The sequence below is a fragment of the Eleutherodactylus coqui genome, unplaced genomic scaffold, assembly GCF_035609145.1.
Source record: "Eleutherodactylus coqui strain aEleCoq1 unplaced genomic scaffold, aEleCoq1.hap1 HAP1_SCAFFOLD_168, whole genome shotgun sequence".
In the NCBI taxonomy this organism is placed as follows: Eukaryota; Metazoa; Chordata; class Amphibia; order Anura; family Eleutherodactylidae; genus Eleutherodactylus; species Eleutherodactylus coqui.
The window spans coordinates 274,172-294,541 of record NW_027102261.1 but is presented as its reverse complement, the minus strand read 5'-3'; the positions used below and the strand labels follow the sequence as shown (position 1 = coordinate 294,541).

Genomic DNA, 20,370 nt, shown 5'->3' with positions numbered 1-20,370 from the left:
AGGATCTGCAATCCTCGGTGTGGGGAGCACGTGAGCGTACGCAGGGTAAGACTTGGTCCCAGCCTACACCAGGTTTACCCAATGTGCTGTGAGGGAGATGTAGTGTCCCTGCCCACCAGCACTTGTCTATGTGTCTGTGGTTAAGTGGATCTTCCCAATAACCGCGTTGGTGAGGGTACGATTTATGTTCTGTGAGACATGCTGGTGTAGTGCAGGGGCGGCGCAGCAGGAAAATAGTGGCCACTGGGGACCGAGTACCGAGGGACGGCTGCCACCATGAGTTTGTGGATGCTGTTTCTACCAGCCTATATGGCAGCATCTCTAGGCTGAGTAGTTTGGAAATATGCACGTTTAGTGATTGTGTATGCTGGTGGGTGGGTTGCCGCATATCTCTGCTTGCGTTCCAATGCTTGGGTCATCGACAGCTGAACGCTGCGCTGGGACACATTGGTGGAGTTAGTGGAGGACAATGGAGGTAAAGGTGTGGGTGCAGGCCAGGAGACGCTCATGCCTGCAACCTGGGAGGGGGGTTGCATCTCTGTGCCAGGATGTGACACAGGGGAAGAGGCAGTGGTGTGACCCGGAGGCGGTGAACAGCCTTTGTCCCACCTTGTGGGGTGCTTGGCCATCATATGCCTGCGCATGCTGGTGGTGGTGAGGCTGGTAGTGGTGGCTCCCCAGCTGATCTTGGTGTGGCACATGTTGCACACCACTGTTCGTCGGTCGACTGTGCTCTCAATAAAAAACCTCCAGACTTTCGAGCACCTAGCCCTCAGCATGGAGGCTTGCTGCGAGGATGTGCTGTGGGGAAAAGTTGGGGTGTTATTTGCTGTGGCCCTGCTTCTCCCTCTGGCCACCCCACTGCCTCTTCCAACCTATTCTGGTGCTGCACTTTCCTCCCCCTCTGAAGCCCTGTCATCAGTAGGCTTAGCAACCCAGGTGAGGTCAGTCACCTCATCGTCCACCGCTAACACACTGCTATATACCATACGATTTCAGTGGGCCCCCCAAAAATATGAACAGTGTATACTGTTGCTAGATTGCATAGATCGACAGCACCAACACACAGCTATATGCCGAACGCTTTGAGCATCCCCCCAAAAAATGTAAAGAGTGTATACTGTTGTTAGATAGCGTAGATTGACAGTACCAACACACTGCTATATAGCGTACGCTTTTAGCGGCCAAAAAAGTTTAAAAAAATTAAAATGATATCAGTTTTGTTACTTCCTATCTAGTCTGTGTACACCACTAGCGGTGTACTGCATAAAACTGGTAACAGTATGCAGTATACAGCCGGGATGCTTCAGAACACTTTGTGCGCACTACTGCTCCCAGCCAGCCAAACTGCTGATGCACACAATGAGAGGAGTTGTATTCCTAGAAAGGACTGTTGGGTACTTGGAGCAAGGGTCTCTGCCTAACCGCTACCTATTCCCTACACCATCGCTTTCCCTATAGCAGCAGCTCTATCCCTCAGCTCATGCAGCGGGAGTGTGAGGCGAGCCTCAGGTGACCAGAGTTTTTATACTCGTAGGTCACGTGTTCAGCCCAGCCAGTCACTGCTATGGATGTGCACAGGGTTGGCACGTCACAGCAGGACGTGGTAAAGCCTTCCCTGCATGTTTATTAGCTAAAAAAATGGCACTAAACATGTGGGGAGGAGAGGAGGAAATTTTCTTGAGCGCCGTGTGGTGCTCGCTCGAGTAACGAGCACCTTCGTGTATGCTACTGCTCATCTCTAGTGATTATACATGTTCTTTATATAATATTTTACACCATTATTCACAATGACATCATAGAATGAAATGTACAGTATTACGCACCTTTACATTGGATATAGGCAGAACTTTGTTTGGTGCAGTTTCCTTCTATCCCATATCTTATACAGTCATATAGCCTGGACTCATTACCGTCACAATAGATTTGCTCTGTCCATATTGGTCCTGGTCTTCTTGTATAGGTCATTAATGATGGCACTGCTTCCCCACATTGAAGTTCTTTACAAAGTACATTGGCCGCTCTTAGTTCAATCTCACAAACAGATCCCCAAGTATCACCATGAAGTGCTTCCAAATGTCCTGAGCAAGCAGTAGCCCCATCAGCTAGTCTGTATTCTCTGTGACCTGATGGCAAATCACTGAACACATTACAGTACATTCACATCACATTCCCATACTATAACACCGTGCAACACAATTTTTGAAATCGATAAGCAGATAGGTGGCTCATAGTAACTTTAGTGCGCTGAATTTAAATATCATACCCATTTTTCTGCCATGTAAGGTTTTCCAATTATGGGTAATAATGTAATCCAATTGCATTGTATGTTTTTGAAAACTGCCTGTACAATTAATCCAGCAGGCCCGCCATTAACCTTGCTTTATGAAAAGAATAAGAAAAGTGATTGCACAACTATTTGGCAATCACTATTACACACCGCATGCTGACTGAATACAATAAGGGTAGGTTTATGTAACATATACATACACTATATACAGCGTGGCGGAAACACTGCTGATCATCCACCAGTAAGTTGTAATTAATGAACTGTAGTTTTACAGGTCATTGGTTAGACTAATCAAAATCCTAAAAGAAAAACACATGCTTGGTATTGCTGTATCCGTAAAAGTCCTATCAAAGTAATGGATTATTTACCCCTCCTGGTGAACGTCGTCCGAAAAATAAATTAAGAAAGCCAGAAATGCACTTTTTTGGTCATTCTGTCTCCAAGAAAAAATGCAATGAAAAGTGATCAAAAAGACGTATGTATTCCAAAATGGTACTAACACAAACTACAGGATGCCCTGCAAGAAATGAACTCTTGCCCAACTATGTGGACAGAAAAATAAAACAGTTATTGCGCACAAAAGATGGCGGCAGAAAATAATTTTTAAAAAATTTTGATTTCTTTAAAAAAATTATACTTTAAAAAAAAAAAAAAAAGCGACACCAGTTTGGTATTGTAGTAATCATACTGACCCATAGAATAAAGTTATCGTATTATTTTTGTTTCAGTTTGTGCACCGTAGAAACAAGACAGGGCTAGTTGCCATAACCCCCCCCCCCCCTAACAATTTTTACTTCGGACAAACCCTCATTAGCAAGGCACACCTTAGCTAAGCACCACACTACCTCCAACCAAGCACAAGCACTGCCTGCGGGGCACACCGCTGCGTCTTCTCCTGGGTTACATGCTGCCCAACCTCCCAGCCCCCCGCACGACACTGCGTCCGCAGCGCACACAAAAGTGTCCCTGCGCAGCCTTCAGCTGCCCTCATGCCACACGCTGGCTGCATAGCCACACCACCCTCATGTTTATTTATAAGTGCGTCAGCCATGAGGAGGAACCGGAGGCACACACTGCAGAGGGTTGGCAGGGCCAGGTAACGACCCTCTTTAAAAGGGGCAGGGCGATAGCCCACAATGCTGTACATAAGCAATGAGAAATTGACGTTCGATCGTCATTCCAATCCTGTGCCACCTCAGGAGCTGCAAACGTGGGCATGAGTGACATAGCTATGGGGAATCCATGTGCCCACACAGTATTCATTTTGTCAAGGTGTCGCATAGCTCAATCGACACCGCAAGGGGAAAGCCATCTGCACTCTGCCCCCTACCCAAGTCAGTCAGTGTCTTTGTGCCAGACAGGTCAAACACCGTGATGGGAATTCTGTGTGCACCCACAGCATAGGTTGGTCCTAGGCAACCCTAGACATGAACCATGAAGAAATCAGAGTGCCCCAACAAGGCAGACTTTCACTGCGCCGAGGACATAGGCCTCGGCCAACAGCTTCAGCAATCGTAGGCATGACGCGGACTTCGATGCTAGTTCATCTGCGACGGGCTCATTAAATCAGTTATGTTTGCTTTCACTGCTCCAATGACTGGATTAGCAGGAAAAAGTTCCACAGGCCCAACCTGGCGTACTTGCAGTTCCCCCGAGACATAGGCCTCGGCCAACAGCTTCAGCAATCGTAGGCATGAAGCGGACTTTGATGCTAGTTCATCTGCGACGGGCTCATTAAATCAGTTACGTTTTCTTTCACCGCTCCGATGACTGGAATAGCCAGGAAAAAGTTCCACAGGCCCAACCTGGCGCAGTTGCAGTTCCCCCAAGACATAGGCCTCGGCCAACAGCTTCAGCAATCGCAGGCATGAAGCAGACTTTGATGCTAGCACAGCATTGAACGTCTCATTAATGCAGTAACGCTCCTCTTCTTTTGCCCAAACCAGTGTATTAGATAACTGTGATAACACGACAGCAAATACATGATGCCCAGTGCTGATCCCCTGACCCCAAGCAGGAGGAGGAGGTGGCCTTACAAGGCCAAGAAACCAGGACCAGGACCCGCTATAGTCTGTGTGGGAAGTATGTGAGCAGGCCCTTGGTAAGGCTTGGTCCCAGCAAATACACTGTGTGACCCAAGGTGCCGCGATTTACATAGCAATGGGCAATCCGGGTCCCCTCACACTATTCATTCTGTGTTGGTGTCGGATAGCTCAATCGACACCGCAAGGGGAAAGCCATCTGCACTCTGCACCCTACCCAAGTCAGTCAGTGACTTTGTGCCCGACAGGTAAAACATCGCAATGGGAAGTCTTTGTGCACCCACAGCATAGACGAGCAGAAGGAACAAAAAGAAAGTAATAAACATGAAGAAATTATACTGCCCAAACATGGCAGACTTTCACTCCGTCGAGTACATAGGCCACTGCACACACCCTCAGCAAACGCGGGCATAGAGCGGACTCCAATGCTAGTACAGCTGTGAACGTCTCATTAAGCCAGTAACGCACCTCTTCCGTGGCCCAAACGAGTTTCACAAATACTGTGGTAACACGAGAGAAAATACATATTGGCCTCGGCCCACAATTCATGCCCTGGTCAGTGAGTGTTTTTGGGCCAGATAGGTAAAACACCGCAATGGGAAGTCTGTGTGCACCCATAGTATAAACAGACCCCTGTAACATTCCAGTAGAAAAGGTATAAGCAGACCCCAGTAACATTTCGGTTGCAGTAGTATAGGCAGACTCCAGTACCATTTCTTTAGTAGAAGTATAGGCAGACCCCTGTAACATTTACGTGGCAGCAGTATAGGCAGACCCCAGTAACATTTAAGTTGCAGCAGTATAGGCAGACCCCAGTAACATCCTTGTCGCAGCAGTATATGCAGACCCCTGTAACATTTAATTGGCAGCATTATAGGCAGACCCCCGTAAAATTCTTGTAGCAGCAGTATAGACAGACCCCTGTAAAATTTTTGTAGCAGCAGTATAGACAGACCCTGTAACATTTAAGTGGCAGAAGTATAGGCAGACCCCTGTAACATTTACGTGGCAGCAGTATAGGCAGAGCCCTGTAACATTCTTGTAGCAGCAGTATAGGCAGACCCCTGTATCATTCTTGTAGCAGCAGTATAGGCAGACCCCTGTAACATTTAGGTGGCAGCAGTATAGGCAGACCCCAGTAACATCCTTGTGGCAGCAGTATATGCAGACCCCTGTAACATTTAATTGGCAGCACTATAGGCAGACCCCCGTAAAATTCTTGAAGCAGCAGTATAGACAGACCCCTGTAACATTTTGGTAGCAGCAGTATAGGCAGACCCCTGTAACATTTAAGTGGCAGCAGTGTAGGCAGACCCCTGTAACATTTACGTGGCAGCAGTATAGGCAGACCCCTGTAACATTCTTGTAGCAGCAGTATAGGCAGACCCCTGTATCATTCTTGTAGCAGCAGTATAGGCGGACCCCTGTATCATTCTTGTAGCAGGAGTATAGGCAGACCCCTGTAACATTTATGGAGCAGCAGTATAGGCAGAGCCCTGTAACAGTTACGTGGCAGCAGCATAGGCAGACCCCAGTAACATTCTTGTAGCAGAAGTGTAAGCAGACATCTTTAACATTTACGTGGCAGAAGTAAGGGTAGACCCCTGTAAGATTTTTGTAGCAGCAGAATAGGTAGACCCCTGTAACATTTACGTGGCACAAGTGTAGGCAAACCCCTGTAACATTTTTGTAGCAGCAGTATAGGCAGACCCCTGTAACATTTATGTAGCAGAAGTATAGGCAGGCAGACCCCAGTAAAATTTCTGTAGTTATAGTATAGGCCAACCTCTGAAACATTGGGGTACCAATGTTGGAGAGGGGGCTGTCCTTCGTCCCCACGACCCGCTATGATCCGTTCGTGTGGACGAAGGACATCTCCCTCTTCACTCGCAAATTAAGATGGAAAAAGTTTTTTGCCCTCAAAAACAGAGAACATCTTAAAGAATTGGGCCTGGATCTATCGGATCTTCAGGGTCTTCAGATGTTACAAGACCTTGAGGACGAAAACTCTAGAACTTTCAGTTCTGGTCCTTTTACGGATCTTAAACCACCTAGCAAAAGTAATCCTCCATCTCTTCATAGTCCCGAAATCGATATATTCGAGAAATTGGTGAAAAATGATCTGAAAACTCTAACTACCAATCATAAACCAAACTCTAATCTGACTCAAGGAGAAATCAAGGCGTTAAAAACTCTGGAAAAAAACCCTAAGATCATTATAAAGCAAGCGGATAAAGGGGGTAATGTGGTAGTACTTAATAGATCACAATACGTGGACATGTGTCGCCGACTTTTGAATGACTCTGCTACATATAGCACCCTTTCGAGTGATCCTACTAATCTGTTTCTGATGCGGCTACGTAACTTGTTGCAACAAAAACTGACCAGTGGCAATATTGACGTTAACGAATATCGCTTTATGTACTCTTCGTCCCCTACTATTGCTACATTTTACGCATTACCGAAGGTACACAAAGGTACGAATCCCATCAAGGGACGTCCCATTGTCTCTGGGGTAAATAATCTTACCCAGAATATCAGTTTATACGTTGATAAGATCTTACGTCCTTATGTCTTATCGTTAAGGTCATATGTCAGAGACACAATGGACATTTTGAGGATCCTTGAGGGCATCACTATTGAATCAGACGTCATATTAGCATCATTGGATATTGAAGCACTACACAGCTCTATCCCCCACGAAGGTGGCCTGACGGCAGTATCTTTTTTTCTCCAGCAAAGAGGTGTACATTTTGAGAGTCACAATCAGTGTGTCATTGACCTACTAGAGTTTATTCTTAAACACAACTATTTTGTGTTTGACTCCGAGTACTTCCACCAGCTCAGGAGTACCGCGATGGGGACACCATGTGCCCCATCCTATGCTAATCTGTACCTGGGCTGGGGGGAGGAAGAGTTCATCTACAATAACTCACAATGGTCAGACAACATCGTACTCTGGTTATGATACATAGATGATATCTTCATTCTATGGAAAGGTACATCCACCTCCTTCGATTCTTTTGTCGACGTATTAAACACCAACACCCTCAACCTACGCGTAACCAGTGAGACTAACTCTACTACATTACCCTTCTTAGACATTCGGATCTCCAAAAACGAGGATGGTACCATCTCATCTACCTTGTATAGGAAAAAGACTGCTACCAGTAGTCTATTGGGGTGGCAGAGTCACCATCCCCTCCCTTTAAAACGTGGTATTCCGAAGGGACAATTCCTTCGTTTACGACGGAATTGTTCTGATGAAACTGCATTCCACCAAGAGAGCCAAAAACTGATGCAACGCTTTAGTTTAAGAGGGTACCCCGAAGAAACAATTTTGCAGGCTTACCACTATGCGTCTCAACAACAGCGTACCAAACTACTAACACCACGAATACGCTCTACCGATCACTCTTCTAGAGTGATAGGTACCTATGATACCGCTTGCTTCCAGATACGCGAGATATTATCTCACTATTGGGACATTCTGAAGAATGACCATGACATCAGAGACTACATTTCCCCTAAACCCTGTATAACATACAGACGTGGTCATAATTTAAAAGACCACCTTGTCAAAAGCCATTTATCACCTGATGATTCCAAAGTGACCTGGTTAGGGTCAAATCGACCACGAGGAACTTTCCCGTGTCACTCCTGTGCTGCCTGTCCATTTATCCACAAGTCAAGTTCCTTTACCTGTGCTGTCTCTAATCGCACGTACAACTGCCATGACCTTATCAATTGTAAGACCAGAAATATCATATACATGGCTACGTGTCCGTGCACGAAAAACTACATTGGAAAGACAATCCAGGAATTTCGCCGTAGGATTCTTGGTCATGTTGGTAACATCCAAAGACACGAATCCACACCTCTTGCGGATCACATTTGGCTGGCACACAATGGGGATGCACAGTCCGTAAAATTTCAAGGCATTGAGCTTTTGCGCACACACGGTAGACGAGGAAATGTAGATCAACGCCTTTTGCAGAAAGAAGCATCTTGGATCTTTCGTATGAATAGCCTCAGTCCTTCTGGCTTGAACGAAAGCCTATGCTTTAACTGCTTCTTATAATGAAAAATCATCTGATATACTCTCCTCGATGTTACTTATATATCTGAGATTCTGACAAACCGCCCCTGCCCTTCGCTCGGCTTCTTAATACCCTATTATGGGAATCATTCATTTTGTCTGATTATCAAATATCAATTTCATCATTATTAGTATGCCTTACTGGATTATGTATATCTAATTGCTAAAATATCAAGACCTATCGTAAACTACATATTGCTCTTTATGTTCTAAATCTGAGAATATACAATATTAATATCTTTATTAAACTATACAATTAAAGTGCAACGTTTATTGCTGCTATTTATCCTATTCTGTTTCTGTCATCTGCATTCACAGCTGCCAGAACTGCTCCTTTGCCCTTACTAGCAATGGGACTTTGTTCCCATTCATGTGATCTACCTAGCGATCACATGACCGGCGGAGCTACTATGAAGACTATCCAACAATCAAGGCTTCAGACAAGTGATCAGACTTGTTTTTAGTCACTCTGAACTTGTCTGTCATTCATATATGTGAGTCAGCATCCTCCTATGTGCACTACGATCGAGTTACATAATATAATTATGATAGTCCGGCCCCTGTCCTTTCTGGACAACAGTGATTGGGCCATATTACAATCCCCTCCCTTGGGGCGTTCCAGTAAGTTACTATATATGGGCACACTTCCAGTCAATCCAGCATTACTCCTGTGGCTCACCATCAGAGCCACAGGCTTTATCCTTTTATTTATTTGTTTTTCTATTCTTGGGTGCTTTTAGGGATACTTTGGCGAATTAGATATCTGACATCTACTTGCAGGCTCTATTAGATAGCTCCTCTAACACCCTTACTGGGTTTTATGATAGAACTATTTGCTGTTCATGAGCTGCTGACTCTTGAAATTGGCTGCACCATCTGCAGCTAATACACCAAATAAGGGTCAAAAAAATCTCTAGGGCTTATTAGCCTTTTTGGGGCTGTTGCATTTATCTCTGCAACAACTTCTTTTGCCTGCGGCAATCAATACCTAGTTCTGGGCAAGATCTACTTGTGGGCTTTTTGTGGTGAATCGCATTCAGCCCTAGCTGTACTGTTATTTTTCACTATAGCTATCCATTGTGTGGATTTCCCAAGAACTTGGTTATAGAGACACGCCATGGCGATTTAGTGCTCGAAATTGTCCTGAATAAATCAGATGCTGTGATCCAGTCTATATATGATCGAGCACATAAATTGCGCTTTCCCAAGCCACCCTCTTCTAATATTTTAAAATATCTATTCATCACGAAAAAACAACAAAAAGCAGAATCAGTTATCATCCTGATTTATCATTCTTTCGTCAAAATATTTGTGCTCCTGATGAACCACATTCGTGTGGGGAAACGCGTTGAGCCGAGCATACTGCAATTGAATAACCCTGGTCTGCGCCGTAATTCTTGCGCATGAGGGTCTAGTTCTCTTGGAGTTTCTCCTATTTGAACTATCTCGTCATGCGCTAAGCGCTATATTGTAATCACAGAGGGGCGAATTTTTGTTAGGAAGAGGTTCTCTACCTAAAATACTCTGCGGGGGGCATTATACTTACAGGCGCCCTACAGCATATAGAGCCTTCCTCCTACCTCCTATGTGATAAAAATAAAAAATAGAGGACATAACATTAGGAGTCCTTTATCAATATTGATTTTTCTAGCCTCCATAAGTTTCCTGAGATAAGGAAGAGGCGACCTTTGTGTTTTTGTGTGGTTGTTTTGTTCGTCCATGCGATACGCATGTGTGTTAGCCCATTCATGTTTTTAAGTTAAATTTCCATTAAAGTATATACATTTTAGTCTATAACTGTGACATTGGGGTACCATGAGTGTAGGCGAAGGCCGGAAAAATTAGTGTACCAAAAGTACAAGTGTACCTCTGAAAAATTTATCAACCGCGAGGGCAGGTGAAACCCATAAATATTCTTGGAAAGATACAGCTCGCTGTTGCTTAATTTGTAACACAGCCTGGAGGCAGCCCTGTTGGAAAAATTGGTTCATGTTAAAGTATCAATACTTTTGAAACTTTTAAAAATTGTAAAAACATTGTTAGATGAGCCTTTTGGGCCGCAGAAAAATTGGCAGTTCAGCGCGATAACATGTTTCTGGAGGAAGAGTAGCAGGAGGAGGACTAATGTCAGAAACAGATTGACAAAGAGAAATGCCCCGTTTTTCCGGTGATAGAAAAGAGTGCTTTTATCTGCAGTTGCAGCAAAAATAATCTTTAGGTTCCGCTGCTCTCCGCCGGTGGAGAAGGGAAGTCTGGGGAAATCCAGGCTTTGTCCATCTTTATGAGTGTAAGCATGTCGGCACTGGCAATTGACAGGCAGGTATGCTTGTCCGTGATGATTCCCCCAGCTGCACTAAACACCCTCTCTGACAAGACGCTAGCGGCAGGGCAAGCCAGCACGTCCAGGGCATACAGCGCAAGTTCGTGCCACGTGTCCAGCTTTGACACCCAATAGTTGTATGGAGCAGAGGCATCATGAAGGACGGTGGTGCGATCGGCTATGTACTCCCTCACCATCTTTTTACAGTGCTCCCTCCGACTCAGCCTTGACTGGGGAGTGTTGACACAGTCTTGCTGGGGAGCCATAGAGCTGGCAAGGGCCTTGGAGAGTGTTCCCCTGCCACTAGCGCTGAAGATGCTGCCTGATCTCCGCACCTCTCCTGCTACTTGGCCCTCGGAACTGCACCTTCTGCCACTAGCGCTGTCAGATGGGAAGTTTACCATCAGTTTGTCCACCAGGGCCCTGTGGTATTGCATCACTCTCGAACCCCTTTCCTCTTCGGGAATGAGAGTGGAAAGGTTCTCCTTATACCGTGGGTCGAGAAGGGTGTACACCCAGTAATCCGTAGTGGCCAGAAAGCGTCTAACGCGAGGGTCACGAGAAAGGCAGCCTAACATGAAGTCAGCCATGTGTGCCAGGGTACCAGTATGCAACACATCGCTGTCCTCACTAGGAAGATCACTTTCAGGATCTTCCTCCTCCTCTTCCACAGGCAATACACGCTGAACAGATGAGAGGCAAGCAGCATGGTACCCTCTGCAGTGGGCCCAGCAGTCTCTTCCCCCTCCTCCTCCTTTAAAACGCAGAGATATAGACATGAGGGTGTTCTGGCTATCAAGTGACATACTGTCATCCCCCTTCTCCTGTTCCAACCGCAAATCGTTAGCCTTTATGCTTTGCAGCAAACTTCTCAGCAGGCATAGCAGAGGAATGGTGACGCTTATGGTTGCAGCATCGCGGCTCACCATCTGGGTAGACTCCTCAAAGTTACCCAGGACCTGGCAGATATCTGCCATCCAGGCCCACTACTTGGTAAAGAATTGAGGAGGCTGACTCCCAGTACGCCGCCCACGTTCGAGTTGGTATTCCACTATTGCTCTACGCTGCTCATAGAGCCTGGCCAACATGTGGAGCGTAGAATTCCACCGTGTGGGCACGTCGCACAGCAGTCGGTGCTCTGGCAGATTAAACCGATGTTGCAGGGTCCATAGGGTGGTAGCGTCCATGGTGGACTTGCGGAAATGTGGGCAGACCCGGCGCACCTTGCCGAGGAGGTCTGACAAGTGTAGGTAGTTTTTCAGAAACCGCTGAACCAACAAATTAAAGACGTGGGCCAGGCATGGCACATGTGTGAGGCTGCCGAGCTGCAGAGCCACCAACAGGTTATGGCCGTTGTCACACACGACCATGCCTGGTTGGAGGCTCAGCGGCGAAAGCCTGAGTACGGTCTGCTCTGTCGGACCCTGCAACAGTTCGGGGCCGTGTGCCTCCTGTCACCTAGGCTGAGGAGTTTCAGCACGGCCTGCTGATGCTTGCCCACTGCTGTGCTGCCGCGCCACTCCGACTGCAGGCGACATGCTGCTCAGATTTCTTAACTGAAAGGTAGAGGTTGCGTAGGAGGAGGGGGAGGGTTTGGAGGAGGTGGCATAGACCGCCGCAGATACCAGAACCGAGGAAGGACCCGCTATTCTGGGTGTGGGTAGGACAGGTGCGGTCCCAGGCTCTGACTCGGTCCCAGCCTCCACCAAATTCACCCAGTGTGCCGTCAGGGAGATATAGTGGCCCTGCCCGCCAGTACTTGTCCATATGTTCGTGGTTACGTGGACCTTCCCAGTAACCGCATTGGTGAGGGCACGATTGATGTTGCGGGAGACGTGCTGGTGTAGAGCTGGGACGGCACACCGGGAAAAATAGTGGCGACTGGGGACCGAGTAGCGTGGGACCGCCACCATCATGTTTTTGAAAGCCTCCGTTTCCACAAGCCTGTACGGCAGCATCTCCAGGCTGACCAATTTGGCAATGTGCAACTGTGTCTCATCATCATCGTCTTTCTCACCCACTGAAAGCTCTTGAGACAGTTGCCGGAAGGCCCCAGCCTCATCACCCGGACCCCGGGAACTTTCCAAAGGTTGGGCATCGGTCACGACAAACTCCTCAGGTGAGAGAGGAACCATTTTTTCCCAATCAAGGCAGGGGCCCAAGAACAGTTCCTGGGAGTCTGTCTGCTCATCAGAATGTGTCATTTTCATGGAGTGAGGAGGCTGGGAGGAAGGAGGAGCAGCAGCGAGAGGATTGAGAGTTGCAGCAGTGGGCGGCGTAGAAGATGATGGGTGGTCGATACATTGCTGGATGCATTTTCTGCCATCCACAACAGGACCTGCTCACACTGTTCTGTTTGTAATAAAGGTCTGCCACGTGGACCCATAAATTGTGATATGAAGCTGGGGACCCCAGAAACTTGCCTCTCTCCTAATTCCGCAGCAGCTGGCTGCGATTCACCATAAACCAGGAACTCGGCCTGTGCCCACACTCTCACTTGGACCTCCGCGTCCCCGCCCGCGTCCACGTCCTCTAGCCCTACCCCTACTCCTCAGCATGGTGAATTACGAATAGAGCAGACACAGAGCGGTGTAAATAATTATGGAATTATTGGTGTACTGTTGGAGGCTGACAGCGGTAGTGTAACGCTAACTCCAGGCAGAAACAAAGAATACGGAAGGCTGCAAACAGGCCTAGCTGTGCAATACTGATGCATTGCAACTCCCACCAGACACCAAGTAAATTTCAGACGGTCAGAGGTAGCCGTAAGAATGAACTTTGTTTTAAATTTTATTGAAAAAGAATACAGGCTATATAGCGTGTATATGACTTTCCCTCTATCAGTGGCTGTGGCCATACACTGTGCGTGTAGTTGACGGCAGACACAGACTGGTGTAAAAAATTATGGAATTATTGGCGTACAGTTGGAGGCTGACAGCGGTAATGTTACGCAAACTGCAGTCAGAAAAAAATTATACGGAAGGCTGCAAAAAGGTCTGGCTCTGCAATAGTGATGCACTACAACTCCCACCAGACAACCTGTAAAATGCACACGGTCAGAGGTAGCCCTAAGAAGGACCATTGGGGTTCTTGTAGACAGGATCCTACACTACCACTGTCCCTATCTCAGCACCACTTTCCCTATACTCTGTATTACAGACTGCAGACAGAGAACGCTATAGCTGTAATGGCCAGCACAGCCCGAGATGAAAAAAAAAAATTTGGTGCAAAACTGCTTCCAGCAGCCACAACAGTAATGCACACGGTCAGATGTGGCCCTAAGAAGGACCGTTGGGGTTCTTGAAGACCGGAACCTACACTACCACTTTCCCTATAGCAGCAGCAGCACTCTCCCTGATCTCTCCCAGTGTGTGTCTGTGGCGAGCAGCGGGCGGGACTGCTTTATATACTCCGCGGTCAATTGATCTCACCAGCCACTCACTGCAGGGGGGTGGGATAGGGTTGGCCGTCACAGGAGGAAGTTATAATGCCTTCCCTGCATTTCTATTGGCCAGAAAATGGAGCTAAACATCCAGGGAAGGAAATGGAATTGACTCGAGTACCGCGTGGTGCTTGTCTTGAGTAACAAGCATCTCAAGTACCCTAATACTCGAATGAGCATCAAGCTCGGATGAGTATGCTCGCTCATCTCTGGATCTATGCAGTGTGTGGTAACAAAGTATATAAGTGGATTCCACGGTGTGTAGAAGGTACATCATGCAGCATAGCTAAGTCGGAGCCAGCGACGTAGCTATGGAAATATGATGAATTTCCCTACCACCACATTCCTCTTCATGACTTGTATAAACATGATGCACCTGATAAGAAGCCACATTTTACGGAATATAAGATGTAGATGCCAACAGCACAACATTCACCCATATAGGGCTGGACAGGTAGGTTGCACAGCCACCATGTGTTGGTCACGATCCGGAGAGACCAACCAAGCTAAAGATCCACACAAGAGGTAAGCGTGGCAGCAGTTTGGTGCAAGTAAAACTTGTTTATTCCTACAGGCGTAAAAAAAAAAAACTTCTCGACTCTTAGCAAGTCTTTTTCAGGTCTAAAAACACTCAGCAATATACCACATTTAAATAGTGCATACATAAACAGGTAAACCAATCACAGTGAATATCATCACAATTGTTACCTCCTCTGACAAGCAGGTGGATGAAGTCCATCATTGACGTCATCATGGCGATTTGCAACCTGTGTATCACTATACTTCAATCAGGTCCCATGATGCATCACAGAATAGGAAGAACTCGCGAGAACTCGCTCCCAAACACTCAATAGCATGCCGTATATACCGCGCATGCGCCGTAATGACAATTTACAACCCATGTATGCCCATACAATCGTTGGGGTCCTCCTCCGAGGCCACAATGCATCGCGTGATGATGAAATCTCACGTTAACTTATTCGTGGGTAATCAATGGCATCCCGTATGTGCCGCGCATGCGCAGAGAGCTCCGTGGAGTCACACATTATGCGTCATCACTGCTAAATCGTGGGGATGTGTAATCTAAACCTATGGTAAGCCGCACATGCGTGGCCGATTCTAAGAAGCCGCATATAATAAGGGGCAAATGCCTTGGCTACCATGCATTGTAATATCACACAGATTACATAGGGACATAATGGCATACCAATCTAAATTTATATGGGGTCCGTTTTTTTAAAGAAAACACAATCATATCAATTAACTCTTAAAGGTTGCATGCAAGAAAGGAATACAGAATTGTATATAGGCATGATGGTGTGCTGAACTCAATTTGTAGAGTCCATCTTAAAACACACATCGTAATGTTCATTAGTAGAGATGAGCGAACACCAAAATGCTCGGGTGCTCGTTACTCGGAACGAACTTCCCGCGATGCTCGAGGGTTCGTTTCCAGTAACGAACCCCATTGAAGTCAATGGGCGACCCGAACATTTTTGTATTTCGCCGATGCTCGCTAAGGTTTTCATGTGTGAAAATCTGGGCAATTCACGAAAGTGATGGGAACGACACAGCAACGGATAGGGCAGGCGAGGGGCTACATGTTGGGCTGCATCTCAAGTTCCCAGGTCCCACTATTAAGCCACAATAGCGGCAAGAGTGCCCCCCCCCTCCCAACAACTTTTACTTCTGAAAAGCCCTCATTAGCAAGGCATACCTTTGCTAAGCACCACACTACCTCCAACAAAGCATAATCACTGCCTGCATGACACTCCACTGACACTTCTCCTGGGTTACATGCTGCCCAACCGCACCCCCTCCCCCCCACAGCGCACACCAAACTGTCCCTGCGCAGCCTTCAGCTGCCCTAATGCCACACCACCCTCATGTCTGTTTAGAAGTGCGTCTGCCATGACGAGGGACCGCAGGCACACACTGCACAGGGTTGGCACGGCTAGGCAGCGACCCTCTTTAAAAGGGGCGGGGCGATAGCCCACAATGCTGTACAGAAGCAATGAGAAATAGAATCCTGTGCCACCGCCATCAGGAGCTGCACACGTGGGCATAGCAATGGGGAACCTATGTGCCACACACTATTCATTCTGTCCAGGTGTCTGCATGCCCCAGTCAGACCGGGCTTTTTAATTCATAGACACAGGCAGGCACAACTCCCGATTGTGAAGTCCCTGTCGACCGACAGCATGGGTGGCTCCCTGGAACCCACCGGCGGTACACAAAAATATCCCATTGCATTGCCCAACACAGCTGAGGTAGTAATGTCGTGCGTAATACAGGTGGGCTTCGGCCCACACTGCATGCCCCAGTCAGACTGGGGTTCTTTACAAGTGGAAACAGATGCATTTATAATTCCCTGTGGACACACTGCCTGGGTGGGTGCCAGGAAGCCACCGGCGGTACATAGAAATATCCCATTGCATTGCCCAACACAGCTGAGGTAGTAATGTTGTGCGTACTACAGGTGGGCGTCGGCCCACACTGCATGCCCCAGTCAGACTGGGGTTCTTTACAAGTGGACACATGTAGGTTAAACTCCGTGTGCACCTACAGCATGGGTGGCTCCCTGGAACCCACCGGCGGTACACAAAAATATCCCATTGCATTGCCCAACACAGCTGAGGAAGGAATGTCGTGCGTAATACAGGTGGGCTTCGGCCCACACTGCATGCCCCAGTCAGACTGGGGTTCTTTACAAGTGGAAACAGATGCATTTATAATTCCCTGTGGACACACTGCCTGGGTGGGTGCCTGGAACCCACCGGCGGTACATAGAAATATCCCATTGCATTGCCCAACACAGCTGAGGTAGGAATGTCGTGCGTAATACAGGTGCGCTTCGGCCCACACTGCATGCCCCAGTCAGACTGGGGTTCTTTACAAGTGGACACATGTAGGTTACACTCCGTGTGCACCTACAGCATGGGTGGCTCCCTGGAACCCACCGGTGGTACATAAATGTATCCCATTGCAGTGCCCTGCTCAGCAGAGCTAACGTCAGATACAATACAGGTGGGCTTCGGCCCACAGTGCATGCCCTAGTCAGACTGGTAATATGTTCCTTAACAGTAACCGCGTTGGTGGTAATGTGGTGGTGACTGCGGACCTATTAGCGCGGTTTTATTTTGTTGGTTTTCGGAATGTGGCCAGGATTAAGTGGGCCGTGGCGGGGGGATGTTGGGGGGCTCTCTTGTAGTGTCGGTAAAGGTGAAATTCTTGGACTGCCACCAGACGAACCAATGCAAAGGCATTTGCCAAGAATGTTTTCATTGTTGGAGGAGGAGGGGGATGTTTTGGAGGCACAACGTGTACTCTCCACGTGTCCGTGGTTATATGGACCTTAGCAGTAACCGCGTTGGTGGGAAATGGCCTCGCCGCCATTATGTCTTTGTGAAGCCTCTGTTTCCACACCCCAGAGACATACCATTAGCAGCGGTATAGGCAGAGCCCATAATTCGTAACATTTCAGCCGCAGCATTAGGACAGGCCCCACTAACATATCAATAGCAGCATTATAGGAGGAGCGCAGTCTTCGTTCCATGTCAATAATAGTAGCACTCAAGACAGGCCCCAGGAACAATTCCGAAGCAGCAGTATAGTGGGAGCGCAGTCTTCGTTCCATGTCAGTAATAGTAGCACTCAAGACAGGCCCCAGGAACAATTCCGAAGCAGCAGTATAGTGGGAGCGCAGTCTTCGTTTCATGTCAGTAGCTGCAGTATAGCCAAGGCCCAAGTTACATTTATTTAGCTAAAGTGTAGGCCAACCCCACACACACTTCTGTACCATGAGTGCAGGCGAAGAACATACAAATTGCTATGATTACACTGTAGGTGAGGGCCCCCAAAAATTGCTGTACCAACAGTACTAATGTACCTCAGTAAAAATTGGCCATGCCCAACCAAGATGGCAGGTGAAACCCATTAATCGCTTTGGTTAATGTGGCTTAAGTGGTAACTAGGCCTGTAGGCAGCCCAGTGTAACGAAAAATTGGTTCAAGTTAAAGTTCCAACGCTTTTAAGCGCATTGAAACTTTTAAAAATTGTTTAGAAAAATTATTTGAGTGAGCCTTGTGGCCCTAAGAAAAATTGCCCGTTCAGCGTGATTACGTGAGGTTTCAGGAGGAGTAGCAGGAGGAGGAGGAATATTAGACACAGATTGATGAAGCAGAAATGTCCCCGTTTTGGATGGTGAGAGAGAACGTAGCTTCCATCCGCGGGTGTCCGCTGCTGTCCGCTGGTGGAGAAGAGAAGTCTTGCGAAATCCAGGCTTTGTTCATCTTGATGAGTGTTAGCCTGTCGGCACTGTCGGTTGACAAGCGGGTACGCTTATCTGTGATGATTCCCCCAGCCGCACTAAACACCCTCTCCAACAAGACGCTAGCCACAGGACAAGCAAGCACCTCCAGGGCATACAGCGCTAGTTCAGGCCACGTGTCCAGCTTCGACACCCAGTAGTTGTAGGTGGCAGAGGCGTCACGGAGGACGGTCGTGCGATCGGCTACGTACTCCCTCACCATCCTTTTACAGTGCTCCCGCCGACTCAGCCTTGACTGGGGAGCGGTGACACAGTCTTGGTGGGGAGCCATAAAGCTGTCCAGGCCCTTAAAGACTGTTGCACTGCCTGGGATGTACATGCTGCTCGATCTCCGCACCTCCCCTGCTACCTTGCCCTCGGTACTGCGTCTTCTGCCACTAGCGCTGTCGGCTGGAAAATTTACCATCAGCTTGTCCGCAAGGGTCCTGTGGTATAGCAACACTCTCGAAGCCCTTTCCTCTTCGGGAATGAGAGTGGGCAGGTTCTCCTTATAGCGTGGGTCGAGCAGTGTGTACACCCAGTAATCCGTTGTGGCCAGAATGCGTGCAACGCGAGGGTCACGAGAAAGGCATCCTAACATGAAGTCAGCCATGTGTGCCAGGGTACCTGTACGCAACACATGGCTGTCTTCACTAGGCAGATCACTTTCACGATCCTCCTCCTCCTCCTCCTCCTCCTCCTCCTCCTCAGGCCATAGACGCTGAAAGGATGACAGGCAATCAGCCGGTGTACCGTCAGCAGCGGGCCAAGCTGTCTCTTCCCCCTCCTCCTCATCCTCCTCATGCTCCTCCTCCTCCTGTACGCGCTGGGAAATAGACAGGAGGGTGCCCTGACTATCCAGCGGCATACTGTCTTCCACCGCCCCCGTTTCCGAGCGCAAAGCAGCTGCCTTTATGGTTTGCAGGGAATTTCTCAAGATGCATAGCAGAGGAATTGTGACGCTAATGATTGTAGCATCGCCGCTCACCACCTGGGTAGACTGCTCAAAATTACCAAGGACATGGCAGATGTCTGCCAACCAGGCCCACGCTTTTGTAAAGAATTGAGGAGGCTGACTCCCACTGCGCCGCCCATGTTGCAGTTGGTATTCGACTATAGCTCTACGCTGTTCATAGAGCCTGGCCAACATGTGGAGCGTAGAGTTCCACCGTGTGGGCACGTCGCACAGCAGTCGGTGCACTGGCAGCTTAAAATGATGTTGCAGGGTGCGCAGGGTGGCAGCGTCCGTGTGGGACTTGCGGAAATGTGCGCAGAGCCGGCGCCTTTACCAGCAGGTCTGACAAGCGTGGGTAGCTTTTCAGAAAGCGCTGAACCACCAAATTAAATACGTGGGCCAGGCATGGCACGTGCGTGAGGCTGCCGAGCTGCAGAGCCGCCACCAGGTTACGGCCGTTGTCACACACGACCATGCCCGGTTGGAGGCTCAGCGGCGCAAGCCAGCGGTCGGTCTGCTGTGTCAGACCCTGCAGCAGTTCGTGGGCCGTGTGCCTCTTATCGCCTAAGCTGAGTAGTTTCAGCACGGCCTGCTGACGCTTGCCCACCGCTGTGCTGCCACGCCGCGCGACACCGACTGCTGACGACGTACTGCTGACACATCTTGATTGCGAGACAGAGGAGGAGGAGGAGGGTGCTTTAGTGGAGGAAGCATACACCTCCGCAGATACCACCACCGAGCTGGGGCCCGCAATTCGGGGGGTGGGTAGGACGAGAGCGGTCCCAGGGTCTGACTCTGTCCCAGCCTCCACTAAATTCACCCAATGTGCCGTCAGGGAGATGTAGTGGCCCTGCCCGCCTGTGCTTGTCCACGTGTCCGTTGTTAAGTGGACCGTGGCAGTAACCGCGTTGGT

At 48.3% G+C, this 20,370-nt stretch overlaps 1 protein-coding gene across 1 annotated transcript in view; it reads right to left on the bottom strand.

The window, feature by feature from the left end:
* Positions 1-1,826: 1,826 nt before the first annotated feature.
* Positions 1,827-20,370, bottom strand: part of LOC136601560 (scavenger receptor cysteine-rich type 1 protein M130-like) — a gene marked incomplete at its 3' end in the record, with an annotated part of 285,923 nt that continues 267,379 nt past the window's right edge. The window contains exon 7 of the mRNA XM_066588833.1: positions 1,827-2,126. Within this exon, the coding sequence (XP_066444930.1) occupies positions 1,827-2,126 (300 nt within the window). The remainder of the gene's footprint in view (positions 2,127-20,370) is intronic.